This window comes from Dreissena polymorpha, chromosome 2 (assembly GCF_020536995.1).
Source record: "Dreissena polymorpha isolate Duluth1 chromosome 2, UMN_Dpol_1.0, whole genome shotgun sequence".
Taxonomy (NCBI): Eukaryota; Metazoa; Mollusca; class Bivalvia; order Myida; family Dreissenidae; genus Dreissena; species Dreissena polymorpha.
In genome coordinates, this window is record NC_068356.1 from 15,704,263 (window position 1) to 15,725,365 (window position 21,103).

The window sequence follows — 21,103 nt, forward strand, 5'->3', positions numbered from 1 at the left end:
ATCTAAATATAAAGAAATAAACAGAGACTTTATCCAATCATTATCCCCACGCTTTTTGAAAAGCGTGGGGATATTGTGGTTATCTCCGCCGTCTGTCTGTCCATCTGTCCGTCCTGGCCACTATCTCCTCCTACACTATAAGCACTAGAACCTTGAAACTTACACACATGGTAGCTATGAGCATATGTGCGACCTTGCACTATTTGGAATTTTGATCAGACCCCTGGCTCAAAAATTATGGGGGTTGGGGTGGGGCCGGGTCAGAGATTTTCACTAATTTTTTTATGTTATTTTACATTAACTTCTTCATTTCTACACCGATTTACTTCAAATTGATACTGAACATCTCTTATGACAATACAGTCAATCTCAACTATGCATGGCCCCATTACCAACCCTTGGGCGCTCCGCCCACATAGACCACTCCCACCCAAAATTGCCTTTTACTATAATTTCTTCATTTCTACACCGATTCACTTCAAAGTGATTCTGAACCTCTCTTATGACAATGTGGTCAATCTCAACTATGCACGGCCCCATAACCAACCCTGGGGTGCCCTGCCCACATAGGCCACACCCACCCAAAATTGCCTTTTTCTATAACTTCTTCATTTCTACACCGATTCACTTCTAATTGATACTGAACTTATCTTATGACAATACGGTCAATCTCAACTATGCATGGCTCCATTACCAACCCTGGGGCGCCCCTGGGTCAAACATGTGGCGTGGGGATACGCGTCGGCCTCTGCCGCGCCATTTCTAGTTATCTTTAACATGACTTTTCATGTGACATTGATGGTCTTGTTTTATAAATACATAATGTAGTATTATAAACTAAAAACTTTAGTAATAAATTGAGTCGAGTTCTGAGAAAACTGGGCATAATGCATGTGCGTAAAGTGTCGTCCCATATTAGCCTGTGCAGTATGCACACGCTAATCAGGGACGACACTTTCTGCCTAAATTGGATTTTGCTAAGGAGAGACTTCATTTAAACGAAAAATGTCATAAAAGCGGAAAGTGTCATCCCTTATTAGCCTGTGCGGACTGCACAGGCTAATCTGGGACGACACTTTACCCACATGCATTATGCCCAGTTTTCTCAAAACAAGGCTCAATTTATTACTGCTTGATCAACTACAGGGCCAGATATTACATAAATCAACAAAACTTACAAAAAATGGTCAAAGATTTTCCAGTTTTAATTTAAGACTCCTTTTAAAGATACAAACAGGAATGAAAATTTGACAACAATTCCAGCACCAGGTGCAACAATGCCCATTACTTGATTAATATTTTAACACACTTAGTTGTGCATACTATTCACGAAAAAATGTATTTACAGAAAAAGGTTTCATCATTTCTAAACTAATTATTCGCTTAGATATGAGTGTCACTTTTGGTAACGAGTTTAATGTATGTGTGAAAAGTGTCGTCCCAGATAAGCCTGTGCAGTGCATACATGCTAATAAGGGATAACACTTTCCGCCTAAACTGGAATTTTGCTAAGAAGAAACATCCTTTAAATAAACATTTCCATTAAAGCAGGAAGTGTTGTTCCTGATTATACTGTACAGACTGAACACACTGTCTGGTGTGACACTTTACGCACATGCATTTACACATATTTCCCAGAGCTAGGCTAAAAAACATTGCCATCAACATAAGCATCAAGTGATTCAATTCCAATAGTTCAGATGTTTTATTGCAATACTTGTTCCCATAGATTTTTGGAAAATCCGAAGAAAATATTTCATAAGATTTGCACCTGGAATACAATATTTTAAACTTACTTGCACTTGATAAAAAAAATTAAACATCTTTTTTATTTCTCTTGGTTTACAGTTTTATACACACAATAAGGCATACAAGTGAGGTATTTAATAAGTTAACTTTACAAAGCCAAAAGCTCAACTATTTTCAATAACTATCAACACACAATAATGTAATTTTTTGACTCAATTGTATAATAATAATTACTGGTATTTACACTCATCTAAATACTGATTATCAAGCTATTATCACATATACCCATGTTTCTTAAATCATGCTGGTAATATGGAATAATCAAAGCAAATACATCACATTTGATCTGTTTGTTATACCAACCTGGTCTCCTCATAAAACTTTAAGTGGCCTTAAATTTTATTTTCATAACAAATCATAACTTTATTGGTTCACACATGAAAATTATACATGCGTATTTTAGGAATATGACAAATTAACTTGGTAAAATAATCATGTATGGGAAAACTATGAACATGTCCCTCAAATATTTATTCACTTTGGACAATTTACAAAACTAAAACTTCGAATTAAAAAAACTGTAAAGCATATTTATTTAAACATAACAACAGCACACTTCATACATTATATTGCCTGGATATTTGTTTTCTTCAAACATTACCATGCAAAAATTATGTACTACATTTTGTAATGTATTTCATTAGCATATATTTTCCGAAAAAATCACTTTTTAGCTTTATTTTTCAATTGATCAATGTAGACTCCCATAGCCTTTTGTACAGAGTCTTTGGTGATAAACTGAACAAAGTTCTGTATGTCCTCATCCCGTTTTGCTATCAGTCTGTCCATTGTTGGTTTTCTAATCTGTCGCTTTGTCAACTGCCGCGCAAAGTCTGAAATAAATATAAAAATAAGAAATTAAATTACGCAAACTATATCTAGCCATAATGTTTTCATGTTTCCCAAGTCTCAGAGTATACTGACAAGTGGTTACTGTAGAGAATGACATACAACTGACTGAAAGAATTTTTATAGACAACAAGCGATGTGTTTGTGAAACACTATGTCCCCATATATTTGACCTTTGACCTTGAAGGATGACCTTGACCTCTCACCACTCACAATGTGCAGCTCCATGAGATACACATGCATACCAAATATCGAGTTGCTATCTTCAATATTGCAAAAGTGTACATTAAATTAGCGATTTTGACCCATATATTTGACCTTTGACCTTGAAGGATGACCTTGACCTTTCACCACTCAAAATGTGCAGCTCTATGAGATACACATGCATGTCAAATATGAAGTTGCTATCTTCAATATTGCAAATGTTACAGTTTGCACAAACAAACACACAAACCAACCAACCAACAAACCAACCAACAGACAGGGCAAATTTTTATTTATTTATATTATTTATATAGCTTCAATTTATTTTACAAAAATATATACGTGGGCAGGTCAGATAACTATGTCCATTTAAAGGTTATTAGTTCCCTCAACATTGTTTTTTCTACCCTAGACCTTCAAGGATGATTTTCACCTTGAAATTTTAGCACTCAAAATGTGCAGCTCCATGAGATACACATGCATGCAAAATATCAAGTTGCTATGTTAAATATTGAAAAAGTTATGGCCAAAAATATGTTTGTCAGAAACACTATGTCCCCTTCTGCGCCGCTTTGATTTTATTTTTTTTACCTTTGACCTTGAAGGATGACCTTGACCTTTTACCACTCAAAATGTGCGGCTCCATGAGATACACATGCATGCCAAATATCAAGTTGGTATCTTCAATATTGCCAAAGCATTGATAAAAAAAGCGATTTTGGCCACATATACTTGACCTCTGACCTTGAAGGATGACCTTGACCTTTCACCACTCAAAATGTGCGGCTCCATGAGATACACATGCATGCCAAATATCAAGTTGGTATCTTCAATATTGCCAAAGTATTCATAAAATGAGCGATTTTGGCCACATATATTTGACCTCTGACCTTGAAGGATGACCTTGACCTTGACCTTTCACCACTCAAAATGTGCGGCTCCATGAGATACACATGCATGCCAAATATCAAGTTGCTATCTTCAATATTGCAAAAGAATTAACAAAATGAGCGATTTTGGCCACATATATTTGACCTCTGACCTTAAAGGATGACCTTGACCATGACTTTTCATCACTCAAAATGTGCAGCTCCATGAGATACACATGCATGCCAAATATCAAGTTGCTATCTTGAATATTGAAAAAGTTATTGCAAATGTTTAAGTTGGAGCAAACAGACCAACGTACAGACCAACAGACAGGGCAAAAACAATATGTCCCCCACTATAGTGGGTGGGGGACATAAAAAAGGTATAGGTGAATTGTTTATGAGGAACTATAAAGCATATTTCATTTACCAATTATTCACAGTAAACCTAGCTCCTATTTCACAGTTTATCTGGCAACTTGCATTTTTTTGCTCTTTCTTTTATTCGGATTGTTTGTGGTTCTTGGGTAAGTTGGTTTCCCAACTGAATCATGATAACATATCAATAACACTGAAAGTGTACATTTATAGTTTTTTATCATCATAGGATCCAGATTAAATTTATGAAATATTCCTGTAACAATAGAATCACATTTTTGTCTGAGTAAGAAAAACAAAGTAAATTGCATATTCCTATATTGCCCACTATAAGAGTTTAAGCAACCTAGCTTATTTTTTTCTACAGTTATCAAAGGATCTTAATTTTATTTATCCATTATTTCTGCTACCATATCAACCACAATTTTCATGTGATGAAAAAAAAAAGACTTAAGATGCATATTCACCATTTGGCCCTCCCTCCACACACCACTTTAATAACCTAGCTTTAATTCTTCATCAATAATTGCAGGATCCAGAGTGTGACAGAGGCGTTTTTTTTTGAGTCATTTACATGTGTGCCAATGATATCTTTAGGCGGCCTACCTCCTACCCTCCCCCCCCCCCCAATTTTTGCAACAATTTACACGATTCTGAACAAGAGCTGTCACCATAGGATGACTTATGCCCCCTATAAACGCTTGGTAGAAGTTATGAGCTTTTTTCGAAACCTAAACGCAGATTTCGAAACCTAAACCCGGACCCTAAGTTGAAGGTCAAGGTCACAGGGGTCAAAATTTGTGTGCGTATGGAAAAGTCTTGTCCATATACACATGCATATCAAATATGAAATTGCTATCTGAAGCGACATAGAAGTTATGAGCATTTTTCGAAATCTACACGCAAAGTGTGAAGGACAGATGGACGGACAGTCCGATCACTATATGCCCTCCTTCGGGGGCATAAAAATGTCTTAGAATATCAAAATAAATCAGAAAGCCACATAAACTAGATAGCGGACACCATGCTTAATCCTTGAAATGCACTAAGTGACCCCGTGACCTAGTTTTTGGCACGGTATGACCCATATTCGAACTTGACCTAGATATTGTCTTGATACAAATTCTGACCATGTTTGATAAAGATTAGATGAAAACTACTTCAATTAGAAAGCGGACACAATTCTAAATCCTTGAAATGCACTAAGTGACCCATGCCCTAGTTTTTGACCCAGCATAACCTATATTCGAACTTGACCTAGATATTGTCTTGATACAACTTCTGACCGAGTTTGGTAAAGATCAGATGAAAACTACTTCAATTAGAGAGCGGACACCATGCTAAATCCTTGAAATGCACTAAGAGACCCCATGACCTAGTTTTTAACCAAGCATGACCCATATTCGAAGTTTACCTAGATATTGTCTTGATACAACTTCAGACCAAGTTTGCTAAAGATAAAATGAAAACTACTTCAATTAGAGCTTTGTCACAGACGTGACGAATACCCCCACATGCCCCATTGACACATAATATTTTGCATGTCGTCTTCACAAAAAACAGCGGACACAATGCTCAATTTTTTAAACGCACTAAGTGACCCCTTGACCTAGTTTTTGACCCAGAAAGGCCCATGTTCTAACTTGGCCTTAAGATCATCTCCATAAAACTTCTGACCAAGTTTGGTGAAGATCGGTTGTAAACTACTTGAATTAGAGAGCAGACCATGCTGAATGTTAAAAAACGCACTAAGTGATCCAGTGACCTAGTTTTAGGCCCGGAATGGCCCATGTTCAAACTTGTCCTAGAGATCATTTAGATAAAACTTGTGACCAAGTTTGGTGAGGATTGGATGAAAACTTCTTGAATTAGAGAGCGGACAAAATGGTGAGGTTTAAAACGCACGAAGATACCCCGTGACCTAGTTTTTGACCCGGCATGACCCATATTAAAACTTGACCTAGACAGCATCTAAATACAACTTCTGACCAAGTTTGGAGAAGATTGGATGAAAACTACTTGAATAAGAGAGCGGACAACATTGTGATGTTTAAAACGCACTAAGTGACCCCGTGACCTTGTTTTTGACCCGGCATGACCCATATTCAAACTTGCCCTAGACATTATCAAGATACAAATTCTGACCAATTTTGGTGAAGATTGGATGAAAACTACTTCAATTAGAATACGGACAACATGGTGAGGTTTAAAACACACTAAGTGACCCTGTGACCTAGTTTTTGACCCGGCATGGACCATGCTCGAACTTGACCTACACATCATCTAGTTACAACTTCTGACTAAGTGTGGTGAAGATCTAATTTAAACTACTTGAAATAGAGAGCGGACACCATGCTCATTGTGTAAAACGTACTAAATGACCCTGTGACCTAGTTTTTGATCTGGCATGGCCCATGTTCGAACTTGGCCTTCAGATCATCTAGATAAAACTTCTGACCAAGTTTGGTGAAGATCGGATGAAAACTACTTGAATTAGAGAGCGGACAACATGCTGAATGTTTAAAAGGCACTAAGTGACCCAGTGACCTAGTTTTTGACCTGGCAAGGCCCATGTTCAAACTTGGCCTAGACATCATGTAGATACAACTTCTGACCAAGTTTGGTGAAGATCGGATGAAAACTACTTGAATAAGAGAGCGGACACTTAATACGGACCGACAGACAGACAGACCGACAGACCGACCGACAGACAAGTTCACTCCTATGTACCCCCCTAAACTTCATTTGTGGGGGTATAATTAGAGAGCGGACAACATGCTAAATCCTTGAAATGACTGACAGACAGACTGACAGACAGACTGACTGACGGACAGTGCGAAAGCTATATACCCCCTTTTCTTTGAAAGGGGGCATAAAAATGGCCTCAGCAGCAATCCAAAACAAGAGAGCCATCAGGCCCTAAGGCGCTCACCTGAAAGCCAAAGGAACTAGACTATTCTGAAAAAATGCAAGCTGATTCATGAAGATTATTTTGGACCAAAAAAGTGACTTTTAACATGTTTTTTTTATATTTGACCTTGTGACCTAGTTTTTGAGCTCATATGACCCAGCTTCAATCTCTGGCAAAATTTAATAGGGACAAATGTTCTGACCAAGTTTCATGAAGATTGGCCAATAAATGAGGCTAATATAGTGTCAACAAGTTTTCACTAAAGCCATATAAGGACAACTGACCCCCCCCCCCTGGCGGCCATATTTTTCAACAAACCATAACCATTTTCAAACTCACTCAAGCTATTGTTAGATCAAATGTTCAGATCAAGTTTCATAAAGATTGGATAATAAATGTGACTTCTAGAGTGTTAACAAGGTTTTGTAGTAAATAGCCATTTAAGGAAAAATGCCACGCTCCCTTGCGGCCATGTTTTTTAACTGATCTCAACCATTTTTGAACTTAGCCCAGATATTATTAGTTCAAATATTCTGACAAAGTTTCATGAGCATTGGACCACAAATTCGACTTCTAGAGTGTTAACAAGGTTTTACCATACAGTAAAGCCATATAAGGAAAACTGCCCCGCCCCATGGCGGCCATGTTTTTCATTCAACTGGAACCATTTTCGAAATCGTCCAAGATATTATTGGGACACATGTTTTGACCAAGTTTCATGAAGATTGGACTAAAAATGTGACTTCTAGTGTTAACAAGGTTTTAATATAGCCATATAAGGAAAACTGCCACGCCCCCTGGCGGCCATGTTTTTCAACCAACCGGAACCATTTTCGAACTCGTCCAAGATATTATTGGGACACATGTCCTGACAAAGTTTCATGAAGATCGGACAATAAATGTGACTTCTAGAGTGTTAACAAGGTTTTACTATAGCAAACTGCCACGCCCCCTGGCGGCCATGTTTTTCAATCAACCGGAACCATTTTCAATCTCGTCCAAGATATTATTGGGACACATGTTCTGAGCAAGTTTCATGAAGATTGGACAATAAATGTGGCCTCTAGAGTGTTAACAAGCTAAATGTTGACGACGCACGACGCACAACGCACGACGGACAAAAGGCGATCACAATAAACGGAATTCCGGTTTAACCCAAAAAACTTTCCCCCATGACACGGAATGATGTCTACCATTTTTATATCCCAACACATTTCAGCATGGGACAACAATAAACCCAATCAAACTCCGACAAACATGATCCACAGCATACCGGGCACTTTGAGCCAGTTCTTCATCTCATTGTGTGCGCGCTCCAGGATTGCCTCCCCTGGCACCACATCGTCCACAAGGCCAATACTGTGGGCTTGCTCCGTGGTCATCATGAGGCCCTTCTGACAGCATACCTCAGCTTGCCGCTGGCCTGTAACGTTAATCATCGACTCCACAAACCTGTAACAGGCCAGGGAAAATCAGAGTTTGGAAGTTGAGTAACAACAGATGAATTAAAGTATTATAATATTTCTGAGCTTTTCTTCATTGTCCAACTTACCTAAGAATTTTCACAATATGAATATGCGAAAGTCTCATATAAGGATCTCATAAAGATGCACATAAGTTATTTGTAACTACCATACCTCCTAGGGACAAAAGTAGAAGTGAAAATGTCATTGAAATAGTTGTTTCATTATTTACTTATTCATATTTATAACATTCCCAAACAGGTTAAAAATAATCATATTTCTCCAATTGTACTGATACAATTACCATTAAAATATGAGGAAACGGCCTCATATAAATTAAAACGTGTTGTTAATTATATAACATGCACATATTTTGAACACTTATGAAGTTACAGAATGTTATTGGTACAATTGTATAAAACACAGAATAGTGTACATGTATCAATAATATTCATTCAGTTTACCAGTAATGAATAGTAATTGTATGAAATCATAAAACAAGAGCTGTCTCCATAGGATGACATATGCCCCCGAAAAACGCTTTGATATAAGTTATGAACATTTTTCAAAACCTAAACACAGATTTGAAACCTAAACGCGGACCCTAAGTTCAAGGTCAAAGGGTCCAAATGTGTGTGCGTATTGAAAGGCCTTGTCCATATACACATGCATACCAAATATGAAGGTTACATCTGAAGCAACATAGAAGTTATGAGCATTTTTCGAAACCTAAATGCAGATTTCGAAACCTAAACGTGGACCCTAAGTTCAAGGTCAAGGTCAAGGTCAAGGGGGTCCAAATTTTCTGTGGGTATGGAAAGGCCTTGTCCATATACACATGCATACCAAATATGAAGGTTACATCTGAAGCGACATAGAAGTAATGAAAATTTTTCAAAACCTAGACGCAGATTTTGAAACCTAAACGTGGATCCTAAGTTCAAGGTCAAGGTCAGAGAGGTCAAAATGTGTGTGGGTATGGAAAGGCCTTGTCCATATACACATGCATACCAAATATGAAGGTTACATCTGAAGGGACATTGAAGTTATGAGCATTTTTCGAAACCTCAACGCAGATTTCGAAACCTAAATGCGGACCCTAAATTCAAGGACAATGTCAAATGGGTCAAAATTTGTGTGCGTATGGAAAGGCCTTGTCAATATACACATGCATACCAAATATGACACTTACATCTGAAGTGACATAGAATTTATGAGAATTTTTCCAAAACCTAAACGCAAAGTGTGACGGAAAGACAGACGGACAGACGATTTGATCACTGTGTGCCCTCCTTCGGGGGCATAAAAAGACAATTCATTGTGCACATAAACTGTTAATTAATCAGTACTATGATTATTAACTATTGATGTCAATGCATTCTAATGCATCAAAGACAGAATAAAGATGCTTACCAAAATGGGGGAATGATTCCCTGAAAGGCAAAACATAAGTAATAAGTACAACGCCGATTTGATTATTCGTATATGTGTATAATGTATATGTAAAATACAATTATATTTAAACTGTTTAATATAAGATATTTGTATTTCCAAGAATTATCAATGAATAGCTGATTAAAAAAAATAGACATATAACATTATTCTGATACAAAAATAGCCGGTCTCTTGGAAAACTGGGCTTTATGCATGTGCTTTAAGTATATTCCCTCTATAAGTCATGGACGACACTTTCCACTTTTATGGAGTTTTTTGTTAAGTCTCTTCTTAACAAAAATCAAGTCTAGGTGGAACGTGTTGTCACTTATTAGCTTGTCCAGACAGGGATGCTACTTGTATTAAGCCTGAATTTCCTAGAAAGCAACTCAAATGCATTTTTATATCTACTGAAAATTAAACATATCAGTTTCATATATTTATTATCCAAACTGGAGGTAACCATGCAATAGCCCCATGGCATCATGTTATAACAATATGCACAGTTACATTGGGTCATGTCATTACTAGTCTAGGTACAACTTCTAGTAACAACTAACCAATATCTCAATGATATTGTAATGGATTTAAATTTCGTTTTGTATACAACATTTCAACTTTAAAAAAAACAAGTCACAGATCATATTTAATAATTCAATACTCTGGTAGTAAATCTTTAGAAATCGCATATAGCTAAGTTTCAATAGGAAATGGTTGAAGGTTATATCCCCTGCATCAGCTGAGACCAACACATGTAAGAGTAAGGACCAATATGAACATCTTACCAGTTGTGTTTCATTGAGGCCAATGGTGAACCCTGGGGCCATTATTCTGTAGTCACAGCTCAGGGCCGTCAAACATCCGCCAGCTGGACTGTGGCCCTGGGAAAGAATTGTTGACAGTTCACAGACATGAAGGGTTCAAAACAATCGTGCCTTGATCTGGGACAGGCTTATGAGGGAAGACACTTTCACCTAAACTGAATTTTCTCTAACAAGAGACTTCTTTTGAACAAAAATTACAATAAAAGCGTAAAGTGTTGTCCCTGAATAGCCAGAGCCGACTGCATATGCTAATCTAAGACATTACTTTACACACATGGGATTAAAACTAGTTTTTGCAGAACAAGGCTTAATTAAGTTCAGATATATGCACGAAAGTCATTTTTATTAATTTGTTATTCAGCAATATTCCATGATTAATATTTTCAGTTAACACTGCAACAGCATATATAACTACATGTGATTAGGTGTCAAAGAAAGCATATGTCATTCTGGTTGAAATCAAAGTACTGGCAGTACTGGTGTGATGATGCTTTTGAAGAGGATGGATATAAAACATCAATTTAAGTTTATCTATATCACCAGAATTGTGTATGTTGATACGAACATTTGGGTACGATAAAAAATTTGGGTACGAAAAAAAATTTGGTACGAAAAAAATTTGCGTACGAAACATTTTTGGTACGAAAAAAAGTTAAGGGGTACGGGGAAGTAGTGCCCGTGGGTAACTTGACCCATTGAGCGAAACTGGGAGGCGGGTCACATTCTTGTTCATTAAGTAAGGCAATACATTCATGATGATTCTCGAAAGTAGGTATGAGCACAAAGCCGGACCATGTGAGCTCAATCGTATGAGCACTTGACTATCCGAGTTGGCCCACGAACATATGGATAAGTTAACTAATAGCGAAATGACCTTATACATGTATATGCTGAAATCTAACAATCGAACGAAATATCAAACATGGTATGTACACTTAGGTGGTTGTGTAATTTCTGTTAGAATATCGTATTCAATATGTAAAATTTAAATGATTGTGCCCGCACTTGAGTTTGTTGCCTTGTTTGAGTCTATACGCGCCTAGGCTGCACCCAGTGTGTGTATTTGTGTTTTTCCAAGGTAATGAGTTACCTCCGCGCTGAGGCTGCATAATGTTGGGACCCGGAGTGTGTCCAGCACTCCTACCTAATAAGATTAGATTGACGACAGTTGGGACGAATTTTGAATGATAGCTGCAATTTCCAGCTATTTGTTTTGTACTGAAATACTTTTTTTTTTTTTTTTATATGGTCAAATGCTGCGGGGGGGGGGGGGGGGGGGGGATGAGATTATCCGGAAAAAAAACACCTGTCCGGAATGGTGACCACAAAACATACAAAATATAACATTGCGCCGGGAGCGGTAATCGAACCGGTGTCGTAAAGGTGACAAAGCGAACGTCCTTACCACTGCGCTAGCGGGACGGACAATTACGCAAAGAAATGTTGTTTTATCTATATATATCATTGCAGTGCAGCGTTTACAATTTGCAGGTTCGAAATCGTTCGCATTCTTTAGTTTTGTGATCACGTAAAAAGTTTATTTTACATGTTTTTATTAGCAATTTATTTACTAAATCGAGAACAAATATCAAACAAAATAGAGAAAATATATAGTTGTTTCATTGGTCCATAAAAATAAAATGGATATAAAATTACTTATTTGAAATTAACGTTCTGATACACTTATTGAATCTGTTTCCCCAGGATATGCTGTTCTATTAATATTTACCTTTATCAACACGAACGACAACTCTGCTAGGAGAATGTTATCAATGAAAACCAACGAGCAATCTCCTACGCAGTGGCGAATGCCAAGGGAAGTAACTGAAAAATCGAGTTATCTCAATCGGACTGGCTCGGTCTTTTACATAGGTCGCCATTGTGAAGAATTTTTTTACTGGTTATCAAACCTTGGACGCTGCTGTTCTTTTTGAATTGTTAAACAGGTCCAACAGTAAGGGCTTTAAAAAAAATGCCAATGTTAACTTCCCATAAACTGCATGCTGTTTATTAAAACCATACATTTTTGGAAAAAAATCCTTAGTGACATGGTTTGTACAATATAAATGCTTGCATGCAGTGAAATTTGGGAATACATGTAAATTTCTCCAAGTTTTGTGGCAAAATTCCAAAGTTGCAACAATGGATACACCACGACTTTCAAAAGCAACATGGAATTTATTTGCTATATCAGTCAGAATGTTTTTTTAAGTCTGTGATTTTATAAGCCTGTTTCAGAGCTCCAGATAAGCATTGATTTATCGTTATTACGATTTGTTTTTTTAAAGAAAAACGACAAGAAAATCAAAGTCCATCGTATCAAATGGAGACAGACGGATCCGAATTATGATCGGCCGTTTGATCGTACGGAATTTCCGAGTTCTCGCAGCGAAATTAAATGATAACGAGATTTCCGATACTGGATCTGTGATTTAGTTGATTGTAACCAATTTTATTGTCATTTCCATTTCCGCTCTGCTGTTTATAAAATTAAACATGGCGGCTTCAAAGCGTGGACGAGTTCAAAAGAAACTTCATTATGCGACAGCGCCAAGTATACTTGGTTTCATTTCGTGGCGAGAACAAAGTCCAAAGTCTATAGTTGGCAGTCTATTATCTTATATAGTGTCAAAAGCGGTTGATGAGGTGGAATTGACAATCCTAAACATCGGGGTATCACGCAAAAACAGATCTCGGTATGGAATAATGACTTTCCCTGGTTACAGATTGAAGGCTCGGATGTCGATACTCATTTGAAATGTTGTTCTTGTATTAAACACAATGTTGCAAGAGAGGGCTTTTAAATCCAGAAAGGGTTATGCACACAGCAGCTCATGCAAAGGTCAATAGAGTTTAGTTTGTATATTATATTTTTCATTATAAGATAAAAAACTAATTTAAAATTATGAATTTTGGAAAAAAAACTATTGCGAAAAAAAACTTGTAGTGAAAACTAATTGACCCGAAACCTTATCTGGAGCTCTGCTGTTTTGCTGAATGAATTTGCATGTAATAAACTTACTGAAGAGGGGATGACCATTCATTAACAAACCTTCAAGTTAAGCTGTATTTCAATACTAAAATGCTCTGGAGTTGTATTGTGTACTGTCTAAACTTAAAAATATGAGGACAACTTCCACAATCAGATTTCATGAAGTTCAGACTTCAAGTGTTCAAAAGTTTATGCAAGCCTTGAACAACATGGGCCGCGGATTTTTTTGTTTAAAGAAACTCCCTTCCAAACAAAATTCCAGTATATTCGGAGAGTGTCGTCCCTAATAAGCCTGCGTATAATTGACAGGCTAATTTGGGACTACAATTACTGCACATGCTTGAATCCCCATTTACCCCAAGAGAAGCCCATATTGTTCATTATCCAGTCTCACATTGATGGCGGCAATGGTTGCAAGTCTGGAGCCATACAAGCTGAGCCACATGCCCTGCAGCGTCCTCCAGAACTCCGCCAGTCGATCAGGCTGGGGATTGTACATCTCCATTATGTCAAGGCCTCCACTGAATATCTTGTTGTTATTCTGCCAACATAGAGGTATTCACATTATAATTACATACTTTTACACAGTCACACAATATAAATTTCTCTGTTACATGGTCAGTATCAGGTTAATAATTAAATATTATTCTACAATCCATAAATAAACACATTTGATAGGTCTAGGCTGTTGTCAGCGCACCCCAATATATAACATATCCTTCAAAGACTGGTTTCCTATGTTTGCTCTAAACTAAAATAAGAAACACAAATATAAAGTCCTGGTTCTGCAATTTTTACAATACTATGCAATTTTCCACAAGAGGGCCTTTGAATGAGTTCTAACATTCACTAATTGAAAGACATACTGATAAATGAGCATATTACTTTTTTGACAACATAGACATTTAACTGATGTCATTACACACCTGTTTTTAACAATTACATGTGTGCCAAATGTTGTTATTGTACATGAAACCATTTACGTGAAGTAATTTGATGTTTTGCACAAACGCCATTCAAAGCATCTAGAAACTGTGAAAAAAACCAGCTGTTTTAAGCCCAACGAATAAGACTAATCCCAAGTGACCCAGTTCTACACTCTGTCGAGATATCATTATTGTGTGACCAAGTTTCATGAAGATTGAGAAAATAATATGACCTCTAGAGGTCTTTATTTAATTTGACCTGGTGACCTTGTTTTTGATCTCACATTACACAGTTTTGAAGTCAACCAAAATATTATTCGACACACATTCTGACCAAGTTTCATAATGATTTGGCAAAAAATAAGGCCTCTAGAGTGTTTACAAGAGTTTTCTTTAATATGACCCAGTGACCAAGTTTTTGACCCCAAGTGATCCAGTTTCAAACTTGGCTTAGATATAAATGGGAAAAATGGTCTCACCAAATTTCATGAAAATTAAGCAATTCATCCAGCCTCTATAGTTTTACAAGGCGAATTTGCGTAATGCATGAGTCGCTGCATAACGCAATATTAACCACAAACATCAGACAATCACAAAAGCTCACCTTGTGCTCATTTGAGCAACAAACAACAACTTCAGAAAAGATGTTTCATCTGCAAATAAAAGATTAACTTACCGATGTCAAAATAAGTCCCCTACAAGACTTGTCATTTTCAAGTTTTTCCATAAGAATGTTGATCTCTGTCAAGAATTCCAAGTTGAAGCTATTGACTGGAGGTTTGTTCAGTTTAACTACAGCAACACCTACAAAAGTACATGTATCATTATAATTGTACATATACAGTGAACCCGCGTTTATCCGAAATTCGATAGTCCAGAAAACTTGCGATCCGGACGAAAATCAAGGGGAACGGATTAATTATGTAGTATTTTACCTCGTTAAGTCAGGAATCTCACGTTCCGGATCCAGACATATATTTCGCTACACCAATCTGTGTATTTAGCTGTAATTATGTCTCGTTAATCTAGATATTTGTGTAGCAAAGTGTCTTGGGCCTTGAAACATTAAGACGGGGTGGAGTGTAGTGAAACAAGGTCACTTCCAACAGCCTAGCAAAGAAGTCAGCGTCTGACTACCATTCTGGAGATCGTATGTTCAATCCCCGCTGAAGCTCAGGATCACATTTATTTGCTTCATGATACTTAAGTGAATGACAGGTATCATAATAAATTCAATACACATACTTATTAGATGAAATCTGACCATAGGTTTTTAGATTACATGTTTTGTGTATTAGAAATCAACTTCTAAAAACCAGAGATTTGCCACATAAATGCCTTTTATAACCCAACACAAGCAAAGCATAGCCCAAGTCAGGCTAAGTTCGAAGGCATACAATTTATGAACATTTCGATCACTGTAAAAAGTGTGTCTAGCACAACTACACTTAACGGTATTAATTTATTTCAAGTATCAATTCAATTACTTAAGAAATGCAGTACAAGTTTGCAACACTTAGAAAATGATGAGGTTCTGACTTAAAACTGGCTGAGTTCAAGGAAACAATTCTCAGGAACATGTTGATCATGTTGACATAAACAAGATTTCTTGCACATCTACACTTCATGATGAGGACATATTTTAATTTTCACTACAATACATGTAGCTTAAAAAATGTAGAAGAAGTTTGTCACACACGCTAAAAACATTTTATTAATAACAAGAGATGTGTTTGTCAGAAACACAATGCCCCCTATTGCGCCGCTTTGAAATAAAATTTCAATATATCATTTGGCAGGTTTAGAAATTATCTACTTTTAAAGCTTATTACTTCCCTTGGATTGTATTTTTTTACTTTTGACCTTGAAGGATGACCTTGACCTTGCACCACTCAAAATGTGCAGCTTCATGAGATACACACATGTATGCCAAAATATCCAGTTGCTATCTTCAATATTGCAAAAGTTATGGCCAATGTTAATGTTTTCAGACAGACAGACGGACGGACGGACAGACGGCCAAACGGACAGACAAACAGACTGACAGTTCAACTGCTATATGCCACCCTACTGGGGGCATAAAATTGGCTTATTTCAAGGGCACATAACTAAGGAATATGTGAATCAATGGAAAATGATTAAATAGTCTTGCAAATCTTCACTATATGGTGATGACAAATTTCAAGTTTTAATTCAAAATCACTTGAGTAATTTGCCACACAAACTTTTAACATTCTACGTGTACAGACAAACAAACTAAACCAACCAACCAACCGACTGCCAGACAATGTAACTCCTACATACAACCATTCAACCTTTGTTTGCAAGGATACCGGTATAATAAAACACCACACAGGATTGAAAAAGACAGGAAATAATACAATTCACTTTAAAAAACATGAAAAATGAATAAAGATAGTTACCAGATTTTCCATCCATTTCAACCACCAAGTTTTGTGTTGCTGCAGACATACATCTGTGCAGCCCTTCTGGCTGAAATGGCAGTCTTTTAAATCGTTTGACATGTTGAAGCGCTCTTCTTCCCCAAATCATCTTTAAAGCTGCAAAGATGGAGATAATACTGATCAACTTATTTATTTTTATTATTTTTTATTCTAGTGCAGTAAAATCCTGATTATATGAATAGTCATCAGACCAACCTGATTATTCATATAATTGCATTTTATGCTTACACACATATACAAAACATCCTTCTACATTGCAAATTACTGCTTAGGATTTAACCTACACATGTTAGTATGATAACCACATGTTAATCATTAATATTTAAATACAACACAGGTTTCATTGAATATTGATTGCATACAATTTTTTCTTTAACAAGACTACATAATTATGTAAAAATCTATATATTCATACATGTAAAGCTATAAGCACTACAAAGCATGAAACAAATATGATCCTTGGTTATGGTCAATTATCACTTGCAAAGATCCTTAATTCCATGATGACAGTTTTTGTGCACATGTCTTCTGCAGCTTGTCTCTCATCATGTCAAAACACACACATGTAAGTTACACTGTACATCTAGATTTACAACCTTATTTAACTTGCAAATCAGACAACAAGTGTCAATTGTGATGTCAGAACTACTAAATATAATTCCCCTATTGATATAACTCACATCTTTTCCCATACATGCCAGAAATTTTCAGGTCCAAATCTGGACATTCCATAAAAAATGTCAGGACATTTGACCAAACAGCAGGACACCTTAAACGATCAATCATGCCACCTTTACTGTAGTCAGAAATCAGTATATTACTTACAAAACCTCATAACTTCTGGCAAATATTAGCGATAAATGTGATAACAAATTTTATGAACAAAGTCGTTATCCATTTTCCCGAAATAAACACACATGTACACTATGCGGATGAATCCATAACGTGAAATGAAGGGCATGCCTCTATTTGACATCAATTTTGGACAGGGGCATGCGTAATTGTTCAATGCAATGTGCGCGCATCGAGCATTGTTTTATTCAACCAATCATCAATTAACTCTAAATTTAGATTGATGCAATAGGTACAAATTGTTTTCTGAAAATCAGTCAAAAAATGAAAGTATAAATTCATATGATACTTCAATTTGTATCGGTCAGCGCTCGATTTGTTTGATATACAAACTGGTGTTTTGACAGGTTTTTTAGCCTCAGCTGGTATAATACAAAGAATAATGCGTAATAGAATCTTTGGACTTTATTTGGGCCATGAAATACAAATGCAGTCGGCTTTTAATTCACTTTGATGGATCTATCGCTAGCAATTAGCGACCCCTATCATATAAACACCATGGTGTGAATGCCCGATTAAAATCAATCATTTGCCAATAAAGTACTGATAAGGTGTCAAAAACAACACTGGTTCTCTCGACTAGTAGATATGGTATGTTAATAAGGGGGCAATAAAGGGATAAGCGATGGTAATTTAAGGCTTTAATTGCGAATTTTATTGTGACCTTATAGAACATTATGTCATTTTGTACGAATGTCGGGACAAATTGTGTCACATCAGGACACCGGGACAAACACCCTAAAAACAAGACTGTCCCGCCAAGATCGAGACGTCTGGCATGTATGCTTTTCCACAAATAGTTAATTATTTTTGGACATCGATGATTGTTCCTATAATTGCTTCTTTGCATAATTAGAATGCATATAATTGCATCCTTTTTACTTTTAATTAAGAAGGTAAAATACGGGACAGCAGCTTTAGTTAAAACACGGAGCGTACGTTGAAAAAACTTAATTATTTTATCATCTAGAGTCCGTGGTTAAAATAATGTTGTTGTTTTTTATCATCATGATTTGCCTATATATGAACAATGATCTAAAGAAAAACTTTCAGTTCTAAATCTTCAATATACTTTTTTTGACAATAAGATGTAACATTATAGTATTATCTAGCCGTATATCTAATGTAACATTTAATCTGAATGTCTGACTTTCATAGAAAAATCTCCATATGCAGAGTAAGAACCTGAATAGCTCAGTAGGAACAGAGTCCTACTAGTAGTGCTAGTGAAACTTAATCTAATATTGTGAAAAATCCTGAGCTTCAGTGGGGATTGAACATGCCATCTCCAGTCAGACACTTTAACTATTTTGCTAGGCTGTTGGAAGTGACCTTGTTTCACTACACTCCACCCCTTCTTAATGTTTCAAGGCCCGAAACACTTCGCTTGACAAGCGTCAACCCCTACTGGCCCTACACAAGCATCTCCCCGAAACCATCACACAAGTTAAGACCCATAGTTTGTGTTTGCCTCGTCACCATTATTTTTAATAAGCTTGGGCTCCTGCGTGGCATTGAACTAAAGAGTGGTAGTCAGACACTCTAAACACGTCGCTAAAACGCTGGCCCAACACTAAGTCTCTGGGAAGTGACCTTATTTCATTACACTAATCTACTGACTAATTTGAAGTTGTCTCACTCTCAATATATCTTCCTGAAAGATGGCAACTTTTAGGTATGTATCTTATGGGATGTATAAAGCTTAATATCTTGTAAGGTTGACTGCCAATGTAGAAACGTATTAACTTAATTAAATAATGTATAATGATCCGAAATAAATCAATCTATCTTCCTAAAAGGTGGCAACTTTTAGGTATGTATCTTATGGGATGTATAAAGCTTAATATCTTGTAAGGTTGACTGCCAATGTAGAAACGTATTAACTTAATTAAATAATGTATAATGATCCGAAATAAATGTGAATCCTTCCAGTTTCTAACCTCGGGTGTTCGATTCGTTGTTGACTGATCAACCTACTCACTCAGAAGCTTTGCAAATGTGACTTCACTCTAGATCAGCAGACGATTTATTCCATTAATTTGTTTACTGGAAAGACAGGAAACTACCGAATTCTAACGCATTCTAACTAAAATAAACAAAGAACATAAAATAATCAAATACTGACAGTACTGGTGTGACGATGCTTTTGAAGAGGATTTATATAAAAGCATCTATTTAAATGTATCTACATTACCACAATTGTGTATGTGGGTACGAACATTTTGAGTAGGAAAAAATGGTTACGAAAATTTTGGGTACAAAAATTATGCCCCAAAAAATCGGGTACGAAAAAAGATTTGGTTATGAAAAAAAATTGGGTATGACAAAAAATGGGTACGAAAAATAAATTGGGTACGAGCAAAAATTTGGGTATGAAAAAAAAATGGGTATCAAAAAAATAGGGTGCAAAAATGTAGGGTACGAAAAAAATTGGGGTACGGGAAAGTAGTACCCGTGGGGAACTTGATCCATTCAGCGAAACTGGGAGGCGGGTTACATTCTCGATCAAATATAACAAGAAATATCTTTAAAAATATATTCGACGTGTATTTTCTGTACCACTTGTCTTAAAAAACGTTCTGTTGCAGTAAAACGTTTGTGGGTTATAACATGACGTTTCAGCATATAAATTCAAAACTTGACATGCTCTTTAATTACACCATGCTCTTTAATTTCACATGTAAAGCATACCAAACTTTATATTTCGTTGTTTTCTTTCCTAAGGTAATGATGCTATGTGTACGGACGTGATTTAACATGCCCAAATCTCTTTTGATTATTGTTTTTTTCTCTAATTCAAAGAGCTTAGGCATGTTGGTTCGTTAAGTACGGCAATAATTTCATGATGATTCCCGAAAATAGGTATGAGCATGTGTTCACCCATGAACACATGGTAAGGTTAACTAAATCTCCGCGATATGACCTAATATGTGTTTAAAACAGCAAACAATATCCAACAAACGAATGAATTATCAAACATAGTATGTGCACTGATGTGCCTCTGTAATTTCTGTTTGAAAAGTTTATTAAATATGCAAAATGAGAAAGCACGCATAAGAGCGAGTTTCACAGATATCATACGGCTATTATGCTGTGTAAATACCATAGTCGCTACAACGTTTACAAA

The 21,103-nt window shown here is 36.4% G+C and overlaps 1 protein-coding gene across 1 annotated transcript; it reads right to left on the reverse strand.

Moving 5' to 3' along the window:
- Positions 1 to 1,189: 1,189 nt before the first annotated feature.
- On the reverse strand, positions 1,190 to 20,072 carry LOC127866018 (enoyl-CoA delta isomerase 1, mitochondrial-like). Its single transcript, XM_052406251.1, has 8 exons — positions 19,917 to 20,072; positions 17,083 to 17,220; positions 15,336 to 15,463; positions 14,128 to 14,274; positions 10,703 to 10,798; positions 9,897 to 9,916; positions 8,294 to 8,472; positions 1,190 to 2,642 (listed from the first exon to the last, which is right to left on the reverse strand). Exons 2-8 carry the CDS (start codon positions 17,210 to 17,212, stop codon positions 2,473 to 2,475), a joined length of 870 nt encoding a protein of 289 aa, XP_052262211.1. The 5' UTR covers positions 17,213 to 17,220; positions 19,917 to 20,072; the 3' UTR covers positions 1,190 to 2,472.
- Between the last annotated feature and the right edge of the window lie 1,031 nt (positions 20,073 to 21,103).

Coding starts and splice junctions, on each gene's coding strand:
- LOC127866018 (XM_052406251.1), bottom strand. CDS start 17,212: ATGATTTGGGGAAGAAGAGCGCTTCAACATGTCAAACGATTTAAAAGA. Junction 9,917..10,702: donor GCCTCAATGAAACACAACTG/GTAAGATGTTCA, acceptor TTTGCCTTTCAG/GGAATCATTCCCCCATTTTG. Junction 2,643..8,293: donor GAACTGGCTCAAAGTGCCCG/GTATGCTGTGGA, acceptor TATTTATTTCAG/ACTTTGCGCGGCAGTTGACA.